Source organism: Prunus avium, chromosome 8 (genome assembly GCF_965620075.1).
Source record: "Prunus avium chromosome 8, drPruAviu1.hap1.1, whole genome shotgun sequence".
In the NCBI taxonomy this organism is placed as follows: domain Eukaryota; kingdom Viridiplantae; phylum Streptophyta; class Magnoliopsida; order Rosales; family Rosaceae; genus Prunus; species Prunus avium.
This window is the reverse complement of record NC_142291.1, coordinates 27955129-27973618: the sequence shown is the minus strand read 5'-3', so window position 1 is coordinate 27973618 and position 18490 is coordinate 27955129. Positions and strand designations below refer to the sequence as shown.

The 18490-nt window shown below is 36.5% G+C and overlaps 2 protein-coding genes across 2 annotated transcripts; one reads left to right on the top strand and one right to left on the bottom strand.

Moving 5' to 3' along the window:
* Positions 1 to 5088: 5088 nt before the first annotated feature.
* LOC110770045 (uncharacterized) lies at positions 5089 to 7031 on the top strand. The gene is made up of 4 exons (XM_021974129.2): positions 5089 to 5792; positions 5887 to 5976; positions 6544 to 6611; positions 6767 to 7031. The coding sequence occupies exons 1-4, from the start codon at positions 5160 to 5162 to the stop codon at positions 6900 to 6902; spliced, it is 927 nt and encodes a 308-aa protein (XP_021829821.1). The 5' UTR covers positions 5089 to 5159; the 3' UTR covers positions 6903 to 7031.
* Positions 7032 to 7890: 859 nt separating this feature from the next.
* On the bottom strand, positions 7891 to 9047 carry LOC110770054 (protein RADIALIS-like 3). The gene is made up of 2 exons (XM_021974138.2): positions 8535 to 9047; positions 7891 to 8219 (listed from the first exon to the last, which is right to left on the bottom strand). The coding sequence occupies exons 1-2, from the start codon at positions 8825 to 8827 to the stop codon at positions 8192 to 8194; spliced, it is 321 nt and encodes a 106-aa protein (XP_021829830.1). The 5' UTR covers positions 8828 to 9047; the 3' UTR covers positions 7891 to 8191.
* Between the last annotated feature and the right edge of the window lie 9443 nt (positions 9048 to 18490).

The window sequence follows — 18490 nt, the reverse complement described above, 5'->3', positions numbered from 1 at the left end:
ATCTTTGTGAAGTCAAAGCTTCATCATGGCAAGGGGACAATGGGCAAAGGCTTTAGAGGAAAGAATGAGTTTTATATTAAAAGTGTGAGCTGGAAATGATGGGGAAAGGAGCAAAGGGAAGTGCAATCTGAAGTGGGAGAGGTTTTGAACGTGGGAAGCCAATTCAATTCTTAATTCTACACATTGAGAGCAGATTTTGGAGAGTTTTTGGAGCTTGGAGAAAGCCAAGGTGCAGCCAAGAAAAGTGGAGAAGAAGACTTCCACCATTGATGATCTTGAAGCTTTCATCATTTTCTGAAAATCTGTAAACTCTTTCTAATTTCATTTTGAGTTTGTATTTGAAATAAGTATGAGCAACTAAACTCTATAGCTAGGGCTTAGGTTGAAGCCCTAAACATGATTACCTTATTGTTTTGATACTTGAGTGTATGAATTTCTAGATATTGTTGATGAATTCCAATTCACCAAATTAATCTATCCTTGATGTGTGTTTTTCCTTGGTTGGCCATCTTTGAAAGCATGCTTCTTGAGATTGTTGGGATTATGTGTATCTTCATGTTATCCTAAGCAATAAATGGATGAAGTAAGAATCATCCATGTGAATTGGTTTCTTGAATACCTAATGTAAACACCATGCTATTAGGATTCTTGTGATGTTCATATTCTCTTTGAACTTAATGGGTTCTCCTTGTAATTGAATCAAAGTACGAACCATACCTAGGTTCGGTTATGAGGAGGGCACAAGTATTGTAGCACGAACCATGCACTTTACGTATATTAGAGAGAATCAATGCGTCTTGAGCCACGACCCATGGCCTTGATTGCGAACATTTTCATCAACACGTTTAGAGTTCATCACTTGAGTATTCATGAATTTGGGTAGAATTGTTTAGGGTGGATTCCGAAACCCTAGTGTTTGTTACTTTTTAATTCCACTCTTTGATATTTCATCTCTGCAATTCTCATTTAAATTCAAAGTCCATTTACTTTCTTGCAATAGAAATAGGTCACTTGAAACAAATCAAAACCCCCCCCCAATGTGTGTGTGAGTTGTGTGTTCGACACGTGGTGTGTCTTTGTTACTGAATTTTATTTGTTTCCGTAATTGTTTTGGACTTTTGGTCCGCGTTGTGTTCTTCCATTTTCTGTGCTGAATCCAACCGTATAAAGAACGTGAATTTTGGACGTACGGTTGGAAAGTTATAAGCAAAACACTGGACAAAGGTCGAAACTGGAAAAATAGAGAAACGAATCTGTCCAAATGGTGATAAAAGGGTGATAGAAAGTGCTGTTTGTGTTTTTCTCTAGTTTTCTTCTATTTTTTCATTTCTTTTACACTTTTTTACTCATTTTTAGTTTCCATTTTGCATTTGTGGTGTGTCAATTAAGTGTTCTTTACGTACTCAAATTAGAACTTATAGGAAGCCGACAAGTTCTTCGTGGGATCGACCCCGTACTTACATAATCTATACTTCATTAGATTCGTGCACTTGCGGGTATTTTTAATTGGTTGTTTGCACATTAATTTGTGTCCTCTTAGGAATGCAACAAAGAAGAAGAAAAAAGAAAGGAAAAAAAGAAGAAGAAAAGTGGGCAGCAGAGAGAGAGGAGAGAAAAGAAGAAGAAGAAGAAGAAAGGAAAAAATAAATACAAAGAGGAGAAGTCTGGCAGAGGAGAGAAGAAGAATAAGAAGAAAAAAAAACTTTTGGAAAGAGAGATGATGGAGGGGACGGCTAGGGTATGAGAAATTGTTGAGGGAGAGTGGTAAAAATGAATATAAAGAGTTGGGCTTGGTTAAGAAATAGAGTTGGGCCTGGTGAGATGGTTAAAAAATGGAATTGGGCTTGTCTATTTATTTTTATTTTTGAAGTTGGGCTTGGTGTGGAGAGGTTTAAAAATATATAATTATATATTTAAATTATATATATTTTAATCTGACTGGTCCAGTTCGGCCCGGTTCGGTTTTTGAAGATGTGGAACCGGAACCAAAACCGATCCCAACCGGTCCGGTTCAGTTTTTTGACTGGTTGTTGACTTTTTGGTCAACTCGGTTTTTTTCGGTGCGGTTCGGCTCGGATTTCCGGTTTGCCGGTTTGAATGCCCACCCCTAATATTGGCATTCTTGAAATTCTTTGACTCACTGGTATGATATCTATTTGTTTTCATTATTTAGGAATATGGAAGACATTGCTCAAAGTCTAAAAACATTTTGGAATAAATACTTTCTTGAAAAAACCAATGCTTAGTTGATAAAGCCAGAAGTATACTAGTGTTAGTGATAAATGTGTGTAGGGCACACTTTAGATTTTCCCCTTAGGCCTTTGAAAACTTAGGACTGGCCCTGCCAAAGCCGACCTTGGCCCAAGGCTACCAGGGCTACAGCCTGAGGCCCAAAGCTAAGGGGGGCCCAAATTTTTTTTAAAGCCTGTGTATATGTTTATATAAAAAAAATTAAAAATTAAAAATAAAAGAGAGAAACCAAACTGTACTTGTACCAAAGAGGAAGCCAAATCAATCTTCAATCACTTTTAATATTCTCAATCTCAAGAAACGTATTGAGGAAGGAAGCAAAGTCAATTATTATTTATTAATTATATAATATAATATAAAACAAGGATCGACAAAACATGGGAAAATCATGTAGACTCAAATATGTGGTTTTTGTTTTTGAATGCAATGTTTACAATGCGGGGTACTCTTTTTTTTTCATTTGGAGTTTTGTCCCATTGGGTTTTCCCTAAATAAGGTTTTAACGAGGCCCTAAAGTGTTCTTCCTTATTTTTTGTAAATTCTTATAATTTTAATAAAATTAATTAGTTGATTTTTTCTTTTTTAATTTTAGTGTTTAATTTGTATAAAAGGGCACACTTGAGAAAACTTGCCTTGGGCCTTAGAAAACCCAGGATCGGCTTTGCCTAGCTCCAAACTTGGTAAATCTTGTTTTCATTTTCATATATTCGAATCCCTCCTAAGTCTAGGAATATATATATCCGTTCTATTTCTTCCAGATGGTGCGAACAACATTCAATAACACACGAGTCATGCATTGAAAAAACAAATCAAGAGAAGAATGAGTTTTTTCTTTATACGAGCGATAATCTATTTTAAATTGATCTAATTTATGTGAAGGGGGTTCAAACTTAACTGTATGGGAGCGAACTCACTGTCTTGACCATTTTATCCATCTCATTGATGTGGTTGACATTCTACAAGCAAAAACACATGCATAGATTGCTTTGCAAATCAAACATAATTATTTATATAATATAATAAGGTTTACGAAATTGATTATGTCTTTACATTAATGTTGCTGTCATATCTCACTGTCATGATCACTATGCACAGTATATTATATCTCCAAACATTATCTGTCAGTTGTCATTTTAAAATGGGTTTTAACTGTAGATGTTCCTGAATTTTGCCCCCAATTGCAATTGGGTCCTTGAGCTTTTTTTTTTTTTTTTTTTTTGTTGAGGCAATTACATCCTTTAATTCGACAAGTAGTTTCAATTGAGTCCTATCGTAACAGAATTCGTCGAGTTTGACCGTCTGAATGACACGTGCTCTTATTGTGAGGGGTATATCGGAGTTTTCGTCGTTTTGAGACAAAATCCAATTTGGGGCTGGAAGAGAGGGGGAAAGCGCAATCTCCTCAAGCTACTTCACGCAGCTTCGACCCAGAGTTTCCATATCTCACAGTGAACCCAACCACCAAGCTTGGATTAGCTGTCAGTCTTTATTTTTTTGTCTGAACCAAGAGGTGGTCCTGGATGGGAACCACAACTCAGACTAATCCCCGCTCACACTGGGTCAACCCATAAGAGGTAAAGTGCTGGCCAAAGTGGTGACTCCATACGAGGGCAATGATCGAACCTCTGACCTCTCTTAAGGAATGAAAATGCCAAATCACTCACACCAACCACCTTGGTTGATCAGCCATCGGTCTTTAACTTCTTCATCAAACCCATCTTTTGTGGTTTCTTAGTTTTTAGCTCTTTTACTCTTTATTTGTTTTCAATTTCCCATCACTGTTTCAGAATTTTTTTCGCTCTTTCAACTCATCCTATTGGGTCCTTGGGACGCATTTATATTCTTTACATTCCTTAAAAAAAAAATTCTGCCATTTGTTGCAAAATGCTCCTTGTCATATTTGTCCTTCAACATTCTGCATCATGAAGCTTGGCTTGACATTCAGAATAATAAGGTACAAAAACTTTCCCAGTGGTAAAGCTGTAAATTATCTTTCCGAGCAGAACTTGTACAAGGACGCCACTGCTAAGTGATCTGAAAGCCATCGACCTCGACAAGAAGCGCAAGGTCTTCAACCAAATCGCCGAGTCCTCCACCCTCCAGCCCCACACCTTCAATTTCCTCAACATCCTCGTCGGTGAAGCTGGAGTTACAACAAAATCACGGACACAGAGCTGGCCATCGTGAGCTCGGTGGTGAAGCTGGAGTCGCAGCACCTGGCGTAGATAGCGAAGCAGTTGCAGAAGCTGACGGCGTTGGATTTGGCCACGTCGACCAACACCATGGCGTAGCTGGCGACTGCGGTGGCGTTCATTCTGGCGCCAAGGGCGCCGCCGCTGTTACAGCGGCAGCGGAGGAGGAGAGCTTGAGGGGATGGGGTTGCGGGTGGGTTCTGGGTTCTGCGGGTTGGGAGATGGGGGGTGGGTTACAGGTTGGGTTGGGATCTGGGTTTTGAGGGGGTGGGCTAAGGAGGAGGGGGAATGGGTTGCGGGAGAGAGGGAGAGACATAGAGGGGAGAGCTAAGAGAGAGAGGGATTTGGATTTGGATTTTTTATTTTTAAGTTTATTTATTTATTTAATTATTTATTTTTTCCTGTTTTTCCTGTTTTTCTTTCCAATTTTTAAATTTTAAAATATTTTAATTAAAATGGACGGTTTTAGCCCTGAAATTAACGGCCAAATTGAATTGGAACGGATGAGAGAGTTGGATGACCTACTTGCCTAAAAATAAAGTTCGGAGACCCAATCACAACTTGAGGTAAAGTTCAGGGACCTCTACAGTTAAAAACCCTTTTAAAATAAACAAAAGATTGTGGAAATAATTCACATTTGCTGGCTGCCAACAAGTCTTATAAAGTTAACACTGCATTTAGTCTCTCTTTGTGTGCACCAGAGAGAGAAAGAGAGAGATGGTGAACATTTTTTCAGTATACAAGTTTATTCTGCATGGGATTATGAAACTAGTTGGGGTGAGACCCCAAACTGTCGAAATAGAGCCAGGAACGATCATGAACTTCTGGGTCTCTAGTAATATCCCCAACAAAATTGAAAACACACCAAAGAAATCGAAGCCAGCAGTGGTGTTCCTTCATGGCTTTGCAATGGATGGTATTTTCACATGGCAACTTCAAGTGCTATCTTTGGCCAAAAACTACGCCGTTTATGTCCCGGACTTTCTCTTCTTCGGGGGATCCATCACAGATAAATCGGATAGGTCACCGGAGTTTCAAGCCGAGTGTGTTGCCAAGGGTTTGAAGAAGATGGGGGTGGAGAGGTGCACCTTGGTGGGGTTGAGCTATGGTGGGATAGTTGGGTTCAAAATGGCTGAGTTGTACCCCAATTTGGTTGAGTCAATTGTGGCGACTTGTTCAGTTTTAGCTTTGACCAGATCCATCAGCGATGCTTCTCTTGAGAGACTTGGGTTCAAATGCTGGCCTGATTACTTGCTTCCTGACTCGGTCAAAGGTGTGAGAAATATGTTTGAAATTGCTGCTTACAAGTTTCCTCATCTCCCTGATTGGATTTACAAAGATTGCTTTGAGGTAAAGCTTTTAATTAATCATTTATTAGTACAAATATTTTCAGGCAAATGGTCTGGTGGCCTAAAACATTTCAATGATCCATGAATGGTTGCAGGTTATGTTTGGCAACAGAAAGGAGAAGGAAGAACTTCTAGAGGCATTGGTAGTTGATGACAAGGACTTTACTATTGCTGATTTTCCACAGGTTTGTTGTTCTTGAGCTTGTCCCCAAATAACTTGAAGTTTTGTACAGTGTTCTTCAATTATGATCATAACGGCATGTCACCAGATTTTTGTACTTCTTGGGGGACGACAGTCTCGAAGCTATAACATGACAATTATATGTAGCTAGGCTCAAATTTATTGCATCAATATCCTTCTAGTTTTGACAAACGTGGGTATTTGCATCAATTTTCTTTGATATCAGGTTCACCAAATTTGTTTACTAAATTATTTGTCAGCATACATGTACATACTATGTTACTAGTTAGTGTGCAACTTTTTTTTTAATACAAGCGATAAACTACAAAGGGACGACGGGGGTTTCTCACATACATACTACCAAGGAGCCATGACGGTTCAAATTTGAGACCATTGGTCTGCAAGTCAATACCCATTTTCATTGGGCTAGACTCCTGTTGACACTTTGTATTTTAGTGGGAGCTTATTTTTGAATAAACGAAAAAACTGTCATATTTTTTGGTGATAAAAATTTAGCTAGCATAGGAGTACTCATATTTCTTTAATAGTCTAATGATTCATTTTCTTGCAGAGAGTGCATCTTTTGTGGGGAGAGAATGACAAAATTTTCAACATGGAAACAGCCAGGAACCTAAGAATGTACGTTATTCTACCTTGTGGAATGGATTCAAATACATTCGTAGACCTTGACTTCGATACAAAACAACAACTGGCTGAAATAATTGAATTTGTGATAGTGCATAGAAATCTTTTAGACTTAACATATAATTGATTTGAAACCCTGATATTTACAGGCAATTGGGAGGCAGCGCAAAACTGCAGTCTATAGAGGAGGCAGGCCACCTTGTTCAAATGGAAAGACCCTTCGTTTACAACAAGCAGCTCAAGGAAATTCTTGCTTCTTTTTCAAAAGATGCGCACCAAGACTGAGGAGACCCTTTTTTTTTTGCTTTTTGCTAAGAACTAATGAGAGTTTAAGAGTGTTAGTTGGAAACATATAATTTGTACTGTGGTTTTGGTATTTATGGAGACTGCTGCTAAATTCATGGGGACCTAAAATCTCAACTGGTAGGAAGGTATCAATATGAACTGTGTTGCATGAATAGGAAACTATCTTCTCTACTCTCTTTGGGATTTGAAGCTGCTTGCTGAGTATGGGGAATACTTTAAGGCTCAAATTAATTTGAGAATAATAAGTTGCAGGAAATTATTGAGTAATGCGAGGAATGTTGCATGTCGATATGATATTACAAGTGTACATAATTTATAACAACTATACCTCATATTGGGCAGAAAAACTTGTATGAAACGAGAAGAACACAGTTTTGCTATTTCCAACCAATCACATACTGACATGTGAAAAAGTGTTTCTTAATATTGGGCACATCATGTATACCATCATTTGGTGATGTTAACTGGGGAAAAGACATGAATGCCCTTTATAGAAGCTGGACCTAGCCTTAATGTTAAACGGGCTGGATGGTGGGATCCATTGAAGCCTCAAACTAATTAATTATAATTCGGCCTAATATGCAATAGCAAGCAAAAACCCATAGTGAAATGCAAAAATATAATAAATAATTTCAGCTTCAACCCAGCCCAAACTCTCAGGCTGAAATTTTAAGCTTGGGCCGAGCAGAGGGCCAAGTTTTTCCATTTCACTTACCTACTTGGAATATTTTGATTCAAAGCGATTCACGTCGAGGAATCACATTGCTTTCTTCAAGAATGCTATAGTGAGGCCTTTAGATGAGACCTTATTTCTTAAGCATTTGATTAAATTAGTTAGATAAATTCAACGATTGAGAGATAGGACCTCATCGACAGGCCTAATATGAGGTCCTCGCTACAGAATGACTCCACATTGCTTTAGTATTATTATAAAGTTGACTTGCCAGCTTGATTTGGTTGGTCAATGTTGATAGGAAATAAAAAAAATTATTATTATAGCAGCTCTTGGGTGCAATATGTGTTTTGACTTGATGCACATCTCTTTGCTTGTGGTATTGATCACATCTATGAATTTTCCTCAGATTTTCATTAACCTCTTTTTTTGAACATCAATTACACTGTGGAGAGAGAGAGAGAGAGAGAGAGAGAGAGAGAGAGAGAGAGAGAGAGAGAGAGAGAGAGAGAGATGAACATATAAAGAGGGACATTTTATTTTAGGGAGACATGTAGTCAACCTTTTCATGAAAAGGTGGCAATTGACTTGGACTTCACTGCAATTTAAGATACTTCAGAAGCCTGCAAAGCAAGCAAGCAATGTGTACGAAACAAATAAGAACAAATATTAATCTCTCCGAAATATCCAAATGCTTGCCCTATTGGCATGGTGTAAATGCATCAGGCCATCAGCTAAATGTGGTCAGAAAGACGGTTCAAATATCATACTGAGTAAAATTAAAAATGCTATTAAGAATGTGTAAACTTCGAAAACAAAAATAGTTCTAGTAAAATTCACTTGACAAAATAAAAAATGATTTTAAAATTTGTTAGGGCATCATTGTTCCAACCACTCCATCTTGCATGTACAAGAAAAAGATAGAGGATGTCATGTACCTTTCTTCTTCATCAACATTAATGTTGCTGCTGCTGCCGCGGCCGCCACCACCACCACCATAGGAGGACTTGTAGTTGGGAATAGGAACGTGGCCGGACTCAATTTGCCTGAGGTCTTCTAGAAGGATGTCATAGTGCCTCTTGACTTCCTCAGCTGTTTTATTCCCACCAACAGCCTTGGCCACATTTTGCCACCGCTCCGGGGTATCCTTGTCGTACAAGGCCAGTGCTCTTTCAAAGAGTTTGTTCTGTTTTGGTGTCCAGGAAGAGTTGTGTTTTTGGAGGGACCCCATTAATGATTTAATCAAACAACCCAAAGCTAGTCAAATACTAATTTACGCAACTTCTACAACTAATGGAAAGGTTTCAAGGGCTGTGTAAATAAAGAAAAAGGGGAAGAAGAAAGGTGCATATGTGTAGCTTGCAGGGTTATAGGGGAAGCTAGGGATGGTATATGTGCAAGAAATGGCTTGGGTGCTTTGCCTATAAATAGTAGTAGTGGAGAGCGATGGAGTGGAGCCATAAGCCAGTTGGCGAATCTATAAAGCCAAAATGAGAAATGAGGCACGATTCGTCTCATTTTGGAGCCACACAACTGAAGAATCTCAAGGTACAAGCACAGAGAGAGAGAGAGAGAGAGAGAGAGAGAGAGAGAGAGAGAGAGAGAGGAATTTGAAAGGTCAAATTTTCAGAATTGTGTATAGTTTGGGAAAAAATGATTTGGTAATCAACAAGTACATGTCTCAAGTTTAAGACTTCTAATTAGATTTGATCCCAGTCCACAATGGCGGAGAGCCAGAACCTATATGTCATTGCAATGAATTATCTTATTTGCCCTGATTATATTTCTATCATTGTATTGTTATTTTGTACAACTTAATCTTCATAAATATCGCAAACACTTTATAATAATAATAATAATATTTTTATAAATTGGGTGACCAAAAAGGACAAAAAATGAAGAATAAAAAACAAACACCCGAGAAATTTTTTGGTCTAACCAAGTAGTTAAAAACAAAAGAAAACGTAGTTAGTGCAAGTGGGGTATAGCTTAGTTGGTTGAGTTTTTCCCCTCTACTTATGTGAGCAGAAGTTCGAAACTCCTAAGCACCCAATGAATATTTGTGTAAACACCCCTCTCCTCAAATGTACAATGTGCTAAAAAAAACAAATAACGTAGTTTGTACTACTTTATTATAGTTTGAGGTAAAGAATTTTTATTGGTAAATAGGTGAAATGTCTTATTCGGATATTTGCTTAAGGTTAAATTGAGAGAGAGAGAGAGAGAGAGAGAGAGAGAGCACAAAAGGTCAGAGTGGAGCACATTAGACAACAAAAGTACTCGAAAGAAAAAATAGATATTGAAAGATGAAAAACTTACGGATCATTATTGGCCACTTTCACTCTCCGATCAGACTCTGGTATGCATCTTTCACCTCATGGTTTTCTCTTAGCCCTTTTCCTATTTTCAAACCCACATAGATTTAAGTGGTAAAAAGAACGAGCATAAGGAATTGTAAAATATAAATATCATTACATATCAAGAGTTTAAAAGTTGTAAATTCAAATATTTGTTGGAACTGTTGAGAATATTCCACATCGAAATGATGAAAGTTTAGCTTAAGAGCTTAAAAAATATGGAGATTTGTATTATTTGTCAAGTGATTTTGAATGGAATACTCACATTCTAATAATAATTTCAAATTTTTCCCCGTGAATCAAAGCGCTTGAATTTAACTAAAAAGTGTAGTTTACATATAATTACATGTATTCACAGTTTACGTACTAAAACTTGTCATTTACTCATAGTTGCTTGGCTAGTAATTACGTACTTTGATCCACAAATTCATCCATATCTAATATTTAGATTTCTTATATGTGGATTTAATTGTAGCTGAGATAATTACTGAATCTACTATATTTTTTCCCTCATAAGTAATAACCCATCAAGAAAATGGATGTACTCTCTCTCTCAAGTTTTTTTCTTTTCTTTTGTTTTCATTTTTTGTGTGGTAGACATCAAATAAAACCCTTTATTAATATCAAAGGGGTGTACTGCTAAGGATATGATTGATCACAAGATGAGGGTGAATTGGTGATCACTGACAGGATCTTTAGGACAAAGCAAAGAGCCAAAGAGGATGTACTTGGGTAATCGGGTCTTTCATGCAGAGCAGAGATGTTACTTGTTTGTATTAAATTTTCAGATCTTTGGAATTAGGTTTTCGGATCTTTCTTCTGAACAACATTCCAAAACTTGTAGCTGGCTACCTGTGCCCCGTACCCTGATATATGTATAGATATTACAATGAAGTTGTTTGTTTCTGCATGTAAAATGCATTATTAAGGAGATAGTCAACAGGTGCTGCAAGTTTTCTACTTGGATAGGATAGGATTGGGGGTTTTGTGTCAGTTGATTGGTACGTAGGAGCCTAACGTTCTATTCTAAGCAGTGAATCATTGGCCAGTTTTTTTTTTTACTTTTATTTGATGGTAGAAACTCAGGTGAAGTAGCAAAAAGATGTGTAGCAGTGGTCCAGTAACCTCTGGTGATAAGATAAAGAGATGTGTACGTAGTAGTGCCCGCATTATCACTTAGAATATATCTATTCTAATCTGTCACAACTGTAGCATTATCATTTAGGTCGTAGGGTGAGCCAAATATTAGCAGAAACTTTTGGCAGGTATACTTCAAATAAGAGAAAGAAAAACGATAGCTCTAGGAGGTACATATCAAAACCTATTCATTTCTTCCTTTCCTATCTCTCCATTTGAGGGAATATATTTGATTGAGCTATCTCCAAGTCAAACTTTTGGGGCTTGGTTGTCTATTTGTTCAACTCAGTTGGCAACAGGTGGAGAAACCTTGAATACCACTCTCAAATCAGTTGGTAACAGTCTACGTACTAACCTGAAATGGGAGTGGAAAGAATGGAAATCTCTCCCAATTAGGTCATTTCGGTGTTTATTAACACTTTCGGAATCAAAACAAGACTGAGGAGTGAGACTATATAGGGAGGGAGTGGTATTGTGATTGCTGAAAATCAAAACAATTATTAGTACGTGCCTCAAAGAGCATGACATTGTGGAGAATGAATTTTATTGCACATTATGCTAGCTATTATGAGTTTTACATGAAATCAGAAATCAGTGAGTTAAAGTATATACACATTCATTAATATTTATCAGTCAATTAAATCATTGAAATTTAAATATGGTTGATATATACTGTCACATAATATTGTTGAGTGGCAGAACAATCCAGCTAAAAGATATTACGTGTCATTCTTCTATGTAACAATCACAACCCCACATAAATTTTCCATGAAAACTAATTCTGTAAAGAGAAAGCTGCCATTAACAACCAAATTGCCTAGGTTTTTGGTATATATATTATTTGAAATTGATTGGGACATGTTTGGCCGGTGATTATTTGTTGAAAAAGGCAACAAATCTTGGGGTCTCTTTAACTTTATAGTTAGAAGTGGTCCTCTTCAACACCAATCTGTGATATATGCAGATTCAGCATCTAAGACGACTCTTCGACAGGTTCCATTCATGGCTTATCACAGAGGCCCTTTTCCTACTGCAGGTGGTCCTCCTAAAAAGATGGAAGGTTTCAAAAGCTTGATATCAAAATAGGGGGAACTGGACTTTACAATAACTCAGATATATATCCACCACTCACACCTGGTCCATGAAATAATCGCTAGGGAGCATAATATATACAGAGGAATCTCTGTCGAAGAGAGAAACCAAATTATGTAAAACCATATAAAAAATATATATATTTATTTATTTCGGCTATTGTCTATTTGAGGATAAGTAGATAGATGTGCCAGTCTTGAGCACCAACCAATGGGAATCATGCTAATCGCTCACAATTCATAGGTGATATAGATCAGTGATATTTTTATTACAAGTTGGACCTGGATTTCTCAAAATGTGTTGCAAGAAAGGAATTGAACTATATGAGAGAGAGAGAGAGAGATTGTGAAAATAACATTATCAGAGAGTACCAAATATTACAATGTGAGTATTCAATAAAAAATCAATTGGCAATGGTTGCAGATGCTCAAGATGGTGAGAAATTCTATGTTGTGAAAATAACATTATTTGAGAGTACCAAATATTATGATGTGAGCATTCAATCAAAAATTAATTGGCAATGAGTGCAAATGCTCAAGATGATCTTTTACACTTTTAGTCAAGGGGATATCGAAATTTAGACTATCAACACGCCCCCACACATCTGGCATCATTTAAGCTTGTCACGTGAACAACACACACATTAGGTGATGTGAAAGTGTTGGTGAGTCCTTATCAAGTTAGGATTTTGGTTACTTACCAGTTTATTTAGTCATATTGTAATTTAGATTTATTTCTTATCGTATTTAGGGTTAACACGTCTTTGTACTTCTTTATAAATACATCCATATTGGAGAAGAATGCATATATGAAATATCTGAAAATTCCCATATACTTTGTTTGACTGAAAGCACATGGATTGTTGCGCTCAACACCTCAATAGCATTCTATAATAAAATGTGAGCATTCAACCCAAAACAAATTAACAATAAATAGAAAAACTAAAAATCTTTTAAGCTTTTAAATTATAAGCAAAGGGAGAGACAATTGAGGTCCAACAAAAAACAAAAAATTGTGGTTGGAGTTTGAAATGGATGCTTTGTTTTAGAAGGGGATTATGAAATTGTAATTTACGAACTAGACATTTTCAATTCAACGATCAAGTTTGTGGTCATACCAGTTAATATAGTTTGTTTCAGGAACTGCATTCCAACTGCCTCTTAATTTCTGCATAAAGGAGGCAGGGTTTCCTGAGGTCGACCCAAGCAGTGTAGTGCCATAACCAAATTTGTGCTACAGTCTACACACAACCCACGAAGAAGGTCCAACTCATTAAGTTGCCCAACAAAAAGTTGGGTTTCACATCATAAAATGTAAAGCCTTGGCTGGCCCTATGAGAAGGGCATCAATTGGAGTGATTTTGAAGAGGGCCTCCCTTCTCTCTAATCCTTTCAATTATTGCAAGGATTTACAAACCCAATTTAACAGGCCTATTTGTCTCTGTTGGGACAGAAGTGAAAGCATCCATGAGTGCTCCTCTTGTTACATTTGAAAAATAAATAAAAAAATATAAACAAAGCGATATTGGGAGAGGAGCGAATTGAACATACGACTATCAGAGGTTTGATTACAGAAGGTCTTGACATACATTGGTAACCTATAGTATATATTCTCCAACTCTTTTGGCTAGCATATGATTGTCTAACATTATATGATCTCCATGATATGATATCAGGATAATATATATATCATCACTACCATTATCTCATTGCCTTTTGAAAAGTTGATGGATTTGGGTACTTCGCTTTTGACCCTCTCGTTCTTTCTTAGTCGTCCTTGAAAATCATTAATACTGGGTAAGATTTTTCTGGGCCGTGATTTACTTGTTCAGAAGATAGACTTTGGGAACACAACTCTCTCTCTCTCTCTCTCTCTCTCTCTCTCTCTGTGACAAACACACACACACACAAATACATCATATTTTAATAATGACTTGTTACAGCTGGCTGTTTCATGATCAAATTGACTTTGCTTGCACCCAACCAGGCACCATCATAATATCATAGGACCAATATCCCCCACCAATATCTTGCAGTTGGGTTGGGGGTACCCACATAAAGTTTTTCCAATGAAATGCCAAGCATATACTTCACTGAACTTTAAATTCATGATCATACAACTTTTTCTTTGGTCACAAGAGAATTATTCTATAATATGACTAAGGCAGGAAATATGATGAATCATGCAAATCAGTACTTTCATATCATTAGCGGTTGTTATTCACACTCTTAGTTTTCATTGAATTATGTTATAATATAACTAAAGGAGAAAGCATGATGAATCAAGAAGATACACTGATTGGTACCATTCATATATATCATAAGAATAACCACATTATTCACATTCTCAGTTTTTCATCTTAAATTAATTATATTTAAAATTCTAAAACTCACAAAAAAGTGCAAAATGGCAATTAAGAAAGTGAATATACGATTAAACGCTTGACTATTCAAGTAATTTGAAGAAATTTATTCAACCTAATGATAAAACGCACATATGGAATCTCATGAGTACAAAACATTCAGATTTATCTAATACGTATGGTGTGCGGGTGATTATACATATCCTATATTAAGTTGTTCATTGGATGACAACCAAAATGGACAATGTAATCTTGGACCCCATGAATATTAAGAATAATAATGTCAACTATATGTCTCTTCTGTACGCCAAATACAAGAGGATGCAAGAGTTGTGAACATATATATCAATATAAATTAATGTCTGCCAATGAGTGCATTTGTTATAATCAAGCTTCCACTACCAGTACTGTTAAACCTGTTCTCTTCTAAAACCCACTACTCCACTGAGCTCATATCAGATGCTATCACTATCTGCACCAAGAGCTCGCCTTACACCTCTCAATTCACCATTTGCCTCCATTAATTGCATTTCTGAAGTAGCAATCGACCCATGTGCGCCATGGTCCAACATGTTGTTATATGTTTAGATTTTCCCTAATACCACTGTTTAGATTTTGACAAAAGCTCATCACCTAATATAGAGAGAAATATATACACAGTCCTCTTCTATTGAGGAATCCCTCAAATAATTTTATTTGAAGAACACTCTTTTATTATATATATATATATATATCGCAAAATATATCACGTATATAATTAAGGGAGAATAAAATTTAATGTTTGGGCTCCAAACTACTGCTCCAAACTACTGTGTCTTGGAAATGCTAGGCCCATGTATGAACATGATGATGCTTGTTGGATTATATATTTCATCCCTGGTTGAGCTAGTAAAACTAATCCTGTCTATGTCCAGTGATGATAAAGAAAATGCGATGACCAAATTAATGCGATGTCAACTTGAAACCTATTTCAATATTGGCAAGAGAAATATTATTAAATTGAAGTTTGTTCTTAATTTTAATTAATCATATACTCTCACGATACACTTATTTTTTGGTTACCAAATTGTTATTATTATATATTGTTATGTATATGTGTGTGTCTTGTGAGCGAGAGCTGGTCCGGGGCAAAGCTACAATAGGGCCCCTTTGCGTGCACTCATAGCTTTCATGAGAACAGAGAAGTACATTTTTTTTATACCTAATTTATTAAACCGGTAACATGTATACGCTAAGAGCGTCTCCAAGGGAGTACGCAAATAAAGTAGACAAATATATATATGTACTTTAAAAACCTATAAGGCATATTGTTGCCTACTAAAATATATTATCTATATCATTAGAAGCTGGCCACGCTTCAATTTGAGTTATGTTAAGGTATTTAATGAATAAATTTGATGTAATTAATATCGTTTGAAAAAGGTAGAAGAGAAGAAATGGCAAGTAGGCACATATACACATCAGCAGTAGGTTGCAGATCAGGGGCTAGGAGCTAGGGGGAGACACAAGCTAGGAAATAATGAGTTGGAAGACAATGTATGCATATATACAAGGGAAACTGTAGACTAATATACAAGTTGAAGTGAGTTTTTGTTTTGTGCTTATTAAAATTTTGGGAACACACCCATATGGTGTCGCGAGAGAATGACAAAGATCCTCTCTAAACACTTGCCCAACTTGGTCTCCTCTCCACCTAATCACCTAACCTCCTAACCTTAAAATTCTCCCATTGATCCTACAAATCCAATACAAAAATCTTTCATTTCAACCCCATGATGTCATTTAGGCCTTCAATATGTCCTTGTTTCCAATACCCATCCAAAACCACTCATGTGGTAATGTCGACTCTCTCATATTCTTTTACTAATATTAATATGCGTATGTCACCCAACCCTAATTTCAACAAATGGGTTTCCTTCTCTTTGTGCCCTTGATTATAAAAGAGCACAAAACATCATCTAAGTTGGTGGAAGCATTCATTTCAAGCTGTTTCTTGTATGACCCCGAATTTCTTGATTCTAATTAAAAATGGCTGTGGATGTCTATGAATCCAAGTGTACAAGGCTAGTGGGTAGATATGTTTGTGATATCAGTCAGTCCCTTAAGAGAGAGAGAGAGAGAGAGAGGCTAGCTAGTGGGTAGATTCTTAATTTAGCTTATGAAGATATGGTATCATGTATATATTCTTGGAAAAAGGTTTCGCGGCAATTAGAGGGATTTATATTTGGACACCCATCTTATTCCTATTCTCGGCAGCTATGCTTATTGCTTGAAATGTTTCAAAATTTTGGTTCTCTTTGGATGTCCTCCGATAATTGGTGATTGATGAATTAATTCTTTAAACACGACTAGATGACATGACTTAGATATGTTTTCTTGCAAATCCTACATTTGCATATTCTGTTCCCTTCAATCTAAATGCAGTTTCAACAAGGTCTAGGGAAAGTGTAAATGATCATCCATCAATTTTAATAATTCAACACTTGATGTTAACATAGAATTTCAAGTCATGCCTGGCTAAATTGAGACAGAGTTGACCCAAACTGCAAGAAGTTATTCCAAGCTGAATCTGACCAATGGATGCTCAGAGTACGTCTTGACAACCAAGCTAGGTACAAAACTTTAGGGCCCGTTTGGTTGTGAAGCAGAGAAAAAGTAGATTAAAAATGCTTTTGTCTTTCTCATCTTAAAATGTTGTGATCGATTCTATCCTTCAATATTCTTTGTAAAAAAGAAAAAAGAAAAAAGAAAAAAGAAAAAGGAATTAAACCCTAAAATGTAAGCCATAAACAAAATATGTTATAAAATTTAATTAAATTCGTAATGTCATATAACTGTGTCACGTGGTGTTATTATTAAACAGAATAACTTTTCTTGTGATTAACCAATCTAGAATACTCGTTGGGTCAGTTCTAAATCTTTGATATCTAGTGACAAGTTGGATTTTCGGCTAATGCAAGATATTCAGGGTTTGGAAACATAAAGTAAAAAAGATGGGATCGCCAAATCGGGTAAGAACCAGAAAATTAATTAGAAATGTACGTACATGTTTTACATTTGGTAGGAGAAATGTAGTGGCATGTTGGGTTGGAGGACATGATGGCGAAGCAGAACCCGACATGGAACTTGTCTGTACTGCTGTCTATAATTGATGGGGTAGCTGGCTGCTGGCATATATTATGTCTTTGACCAAAAATTTTATGCTTTGACTCATCCCTACACTTTAATGCATGCATCCATGCGATGATCTCCATGCAAACACTTATTATATGTCTTTTGGGAAAAGCAAAAGCTATTTCCTTCATCTGTGTCTCGTCTTATCCTCATAAACAATTTCTTCATAGAGAAGTTGGATTGCACTGCCCACAAATATACAACAGGAGATCCACAAAACAAGTGACTGAGTTGTTAGTTTGTGGAAATAATTAAATTAAGCCAATCTCTCACCCAAATGTTATTTTACTGTTTTACTAACCACATAGTTAAAATTTTAAGGTTTTCTGTACAAAGATGTTGTATTGAATAGATTTGCATATCTAGGAGATCAAGCAAACCTCACACAAAACTAGAGAGAAGAGTTGGTGAAAATAGGAATTAAAGATAGTGGTGTACATCTGGGTCCTCCATAAAGCCGACGTTGTTGTTGCGCCTCAACCTTTTTTGTTGCAACTCATCTTCATTCCGCTTTTTAATTAGCTCCTTTATATTCTTTACTAAAATCTCATTCGTGAAAAGTTGACACGAGTGGCACCTATTAAATGTCAAATGCTTCTCCTTTTTCCTCAGCTTTCGGAGCTGTACTACAAGTTACATAAACGAAACGGATAACTTGAATTAAGTATAATATCATGAGCGAGAGCATAATCGTTCTCATTCATTCCGAAAGCAACTTCAAGATCAACCTTCCATTTTTTGAAGTTTGATCCACTATGTTTCAATTTGCGAG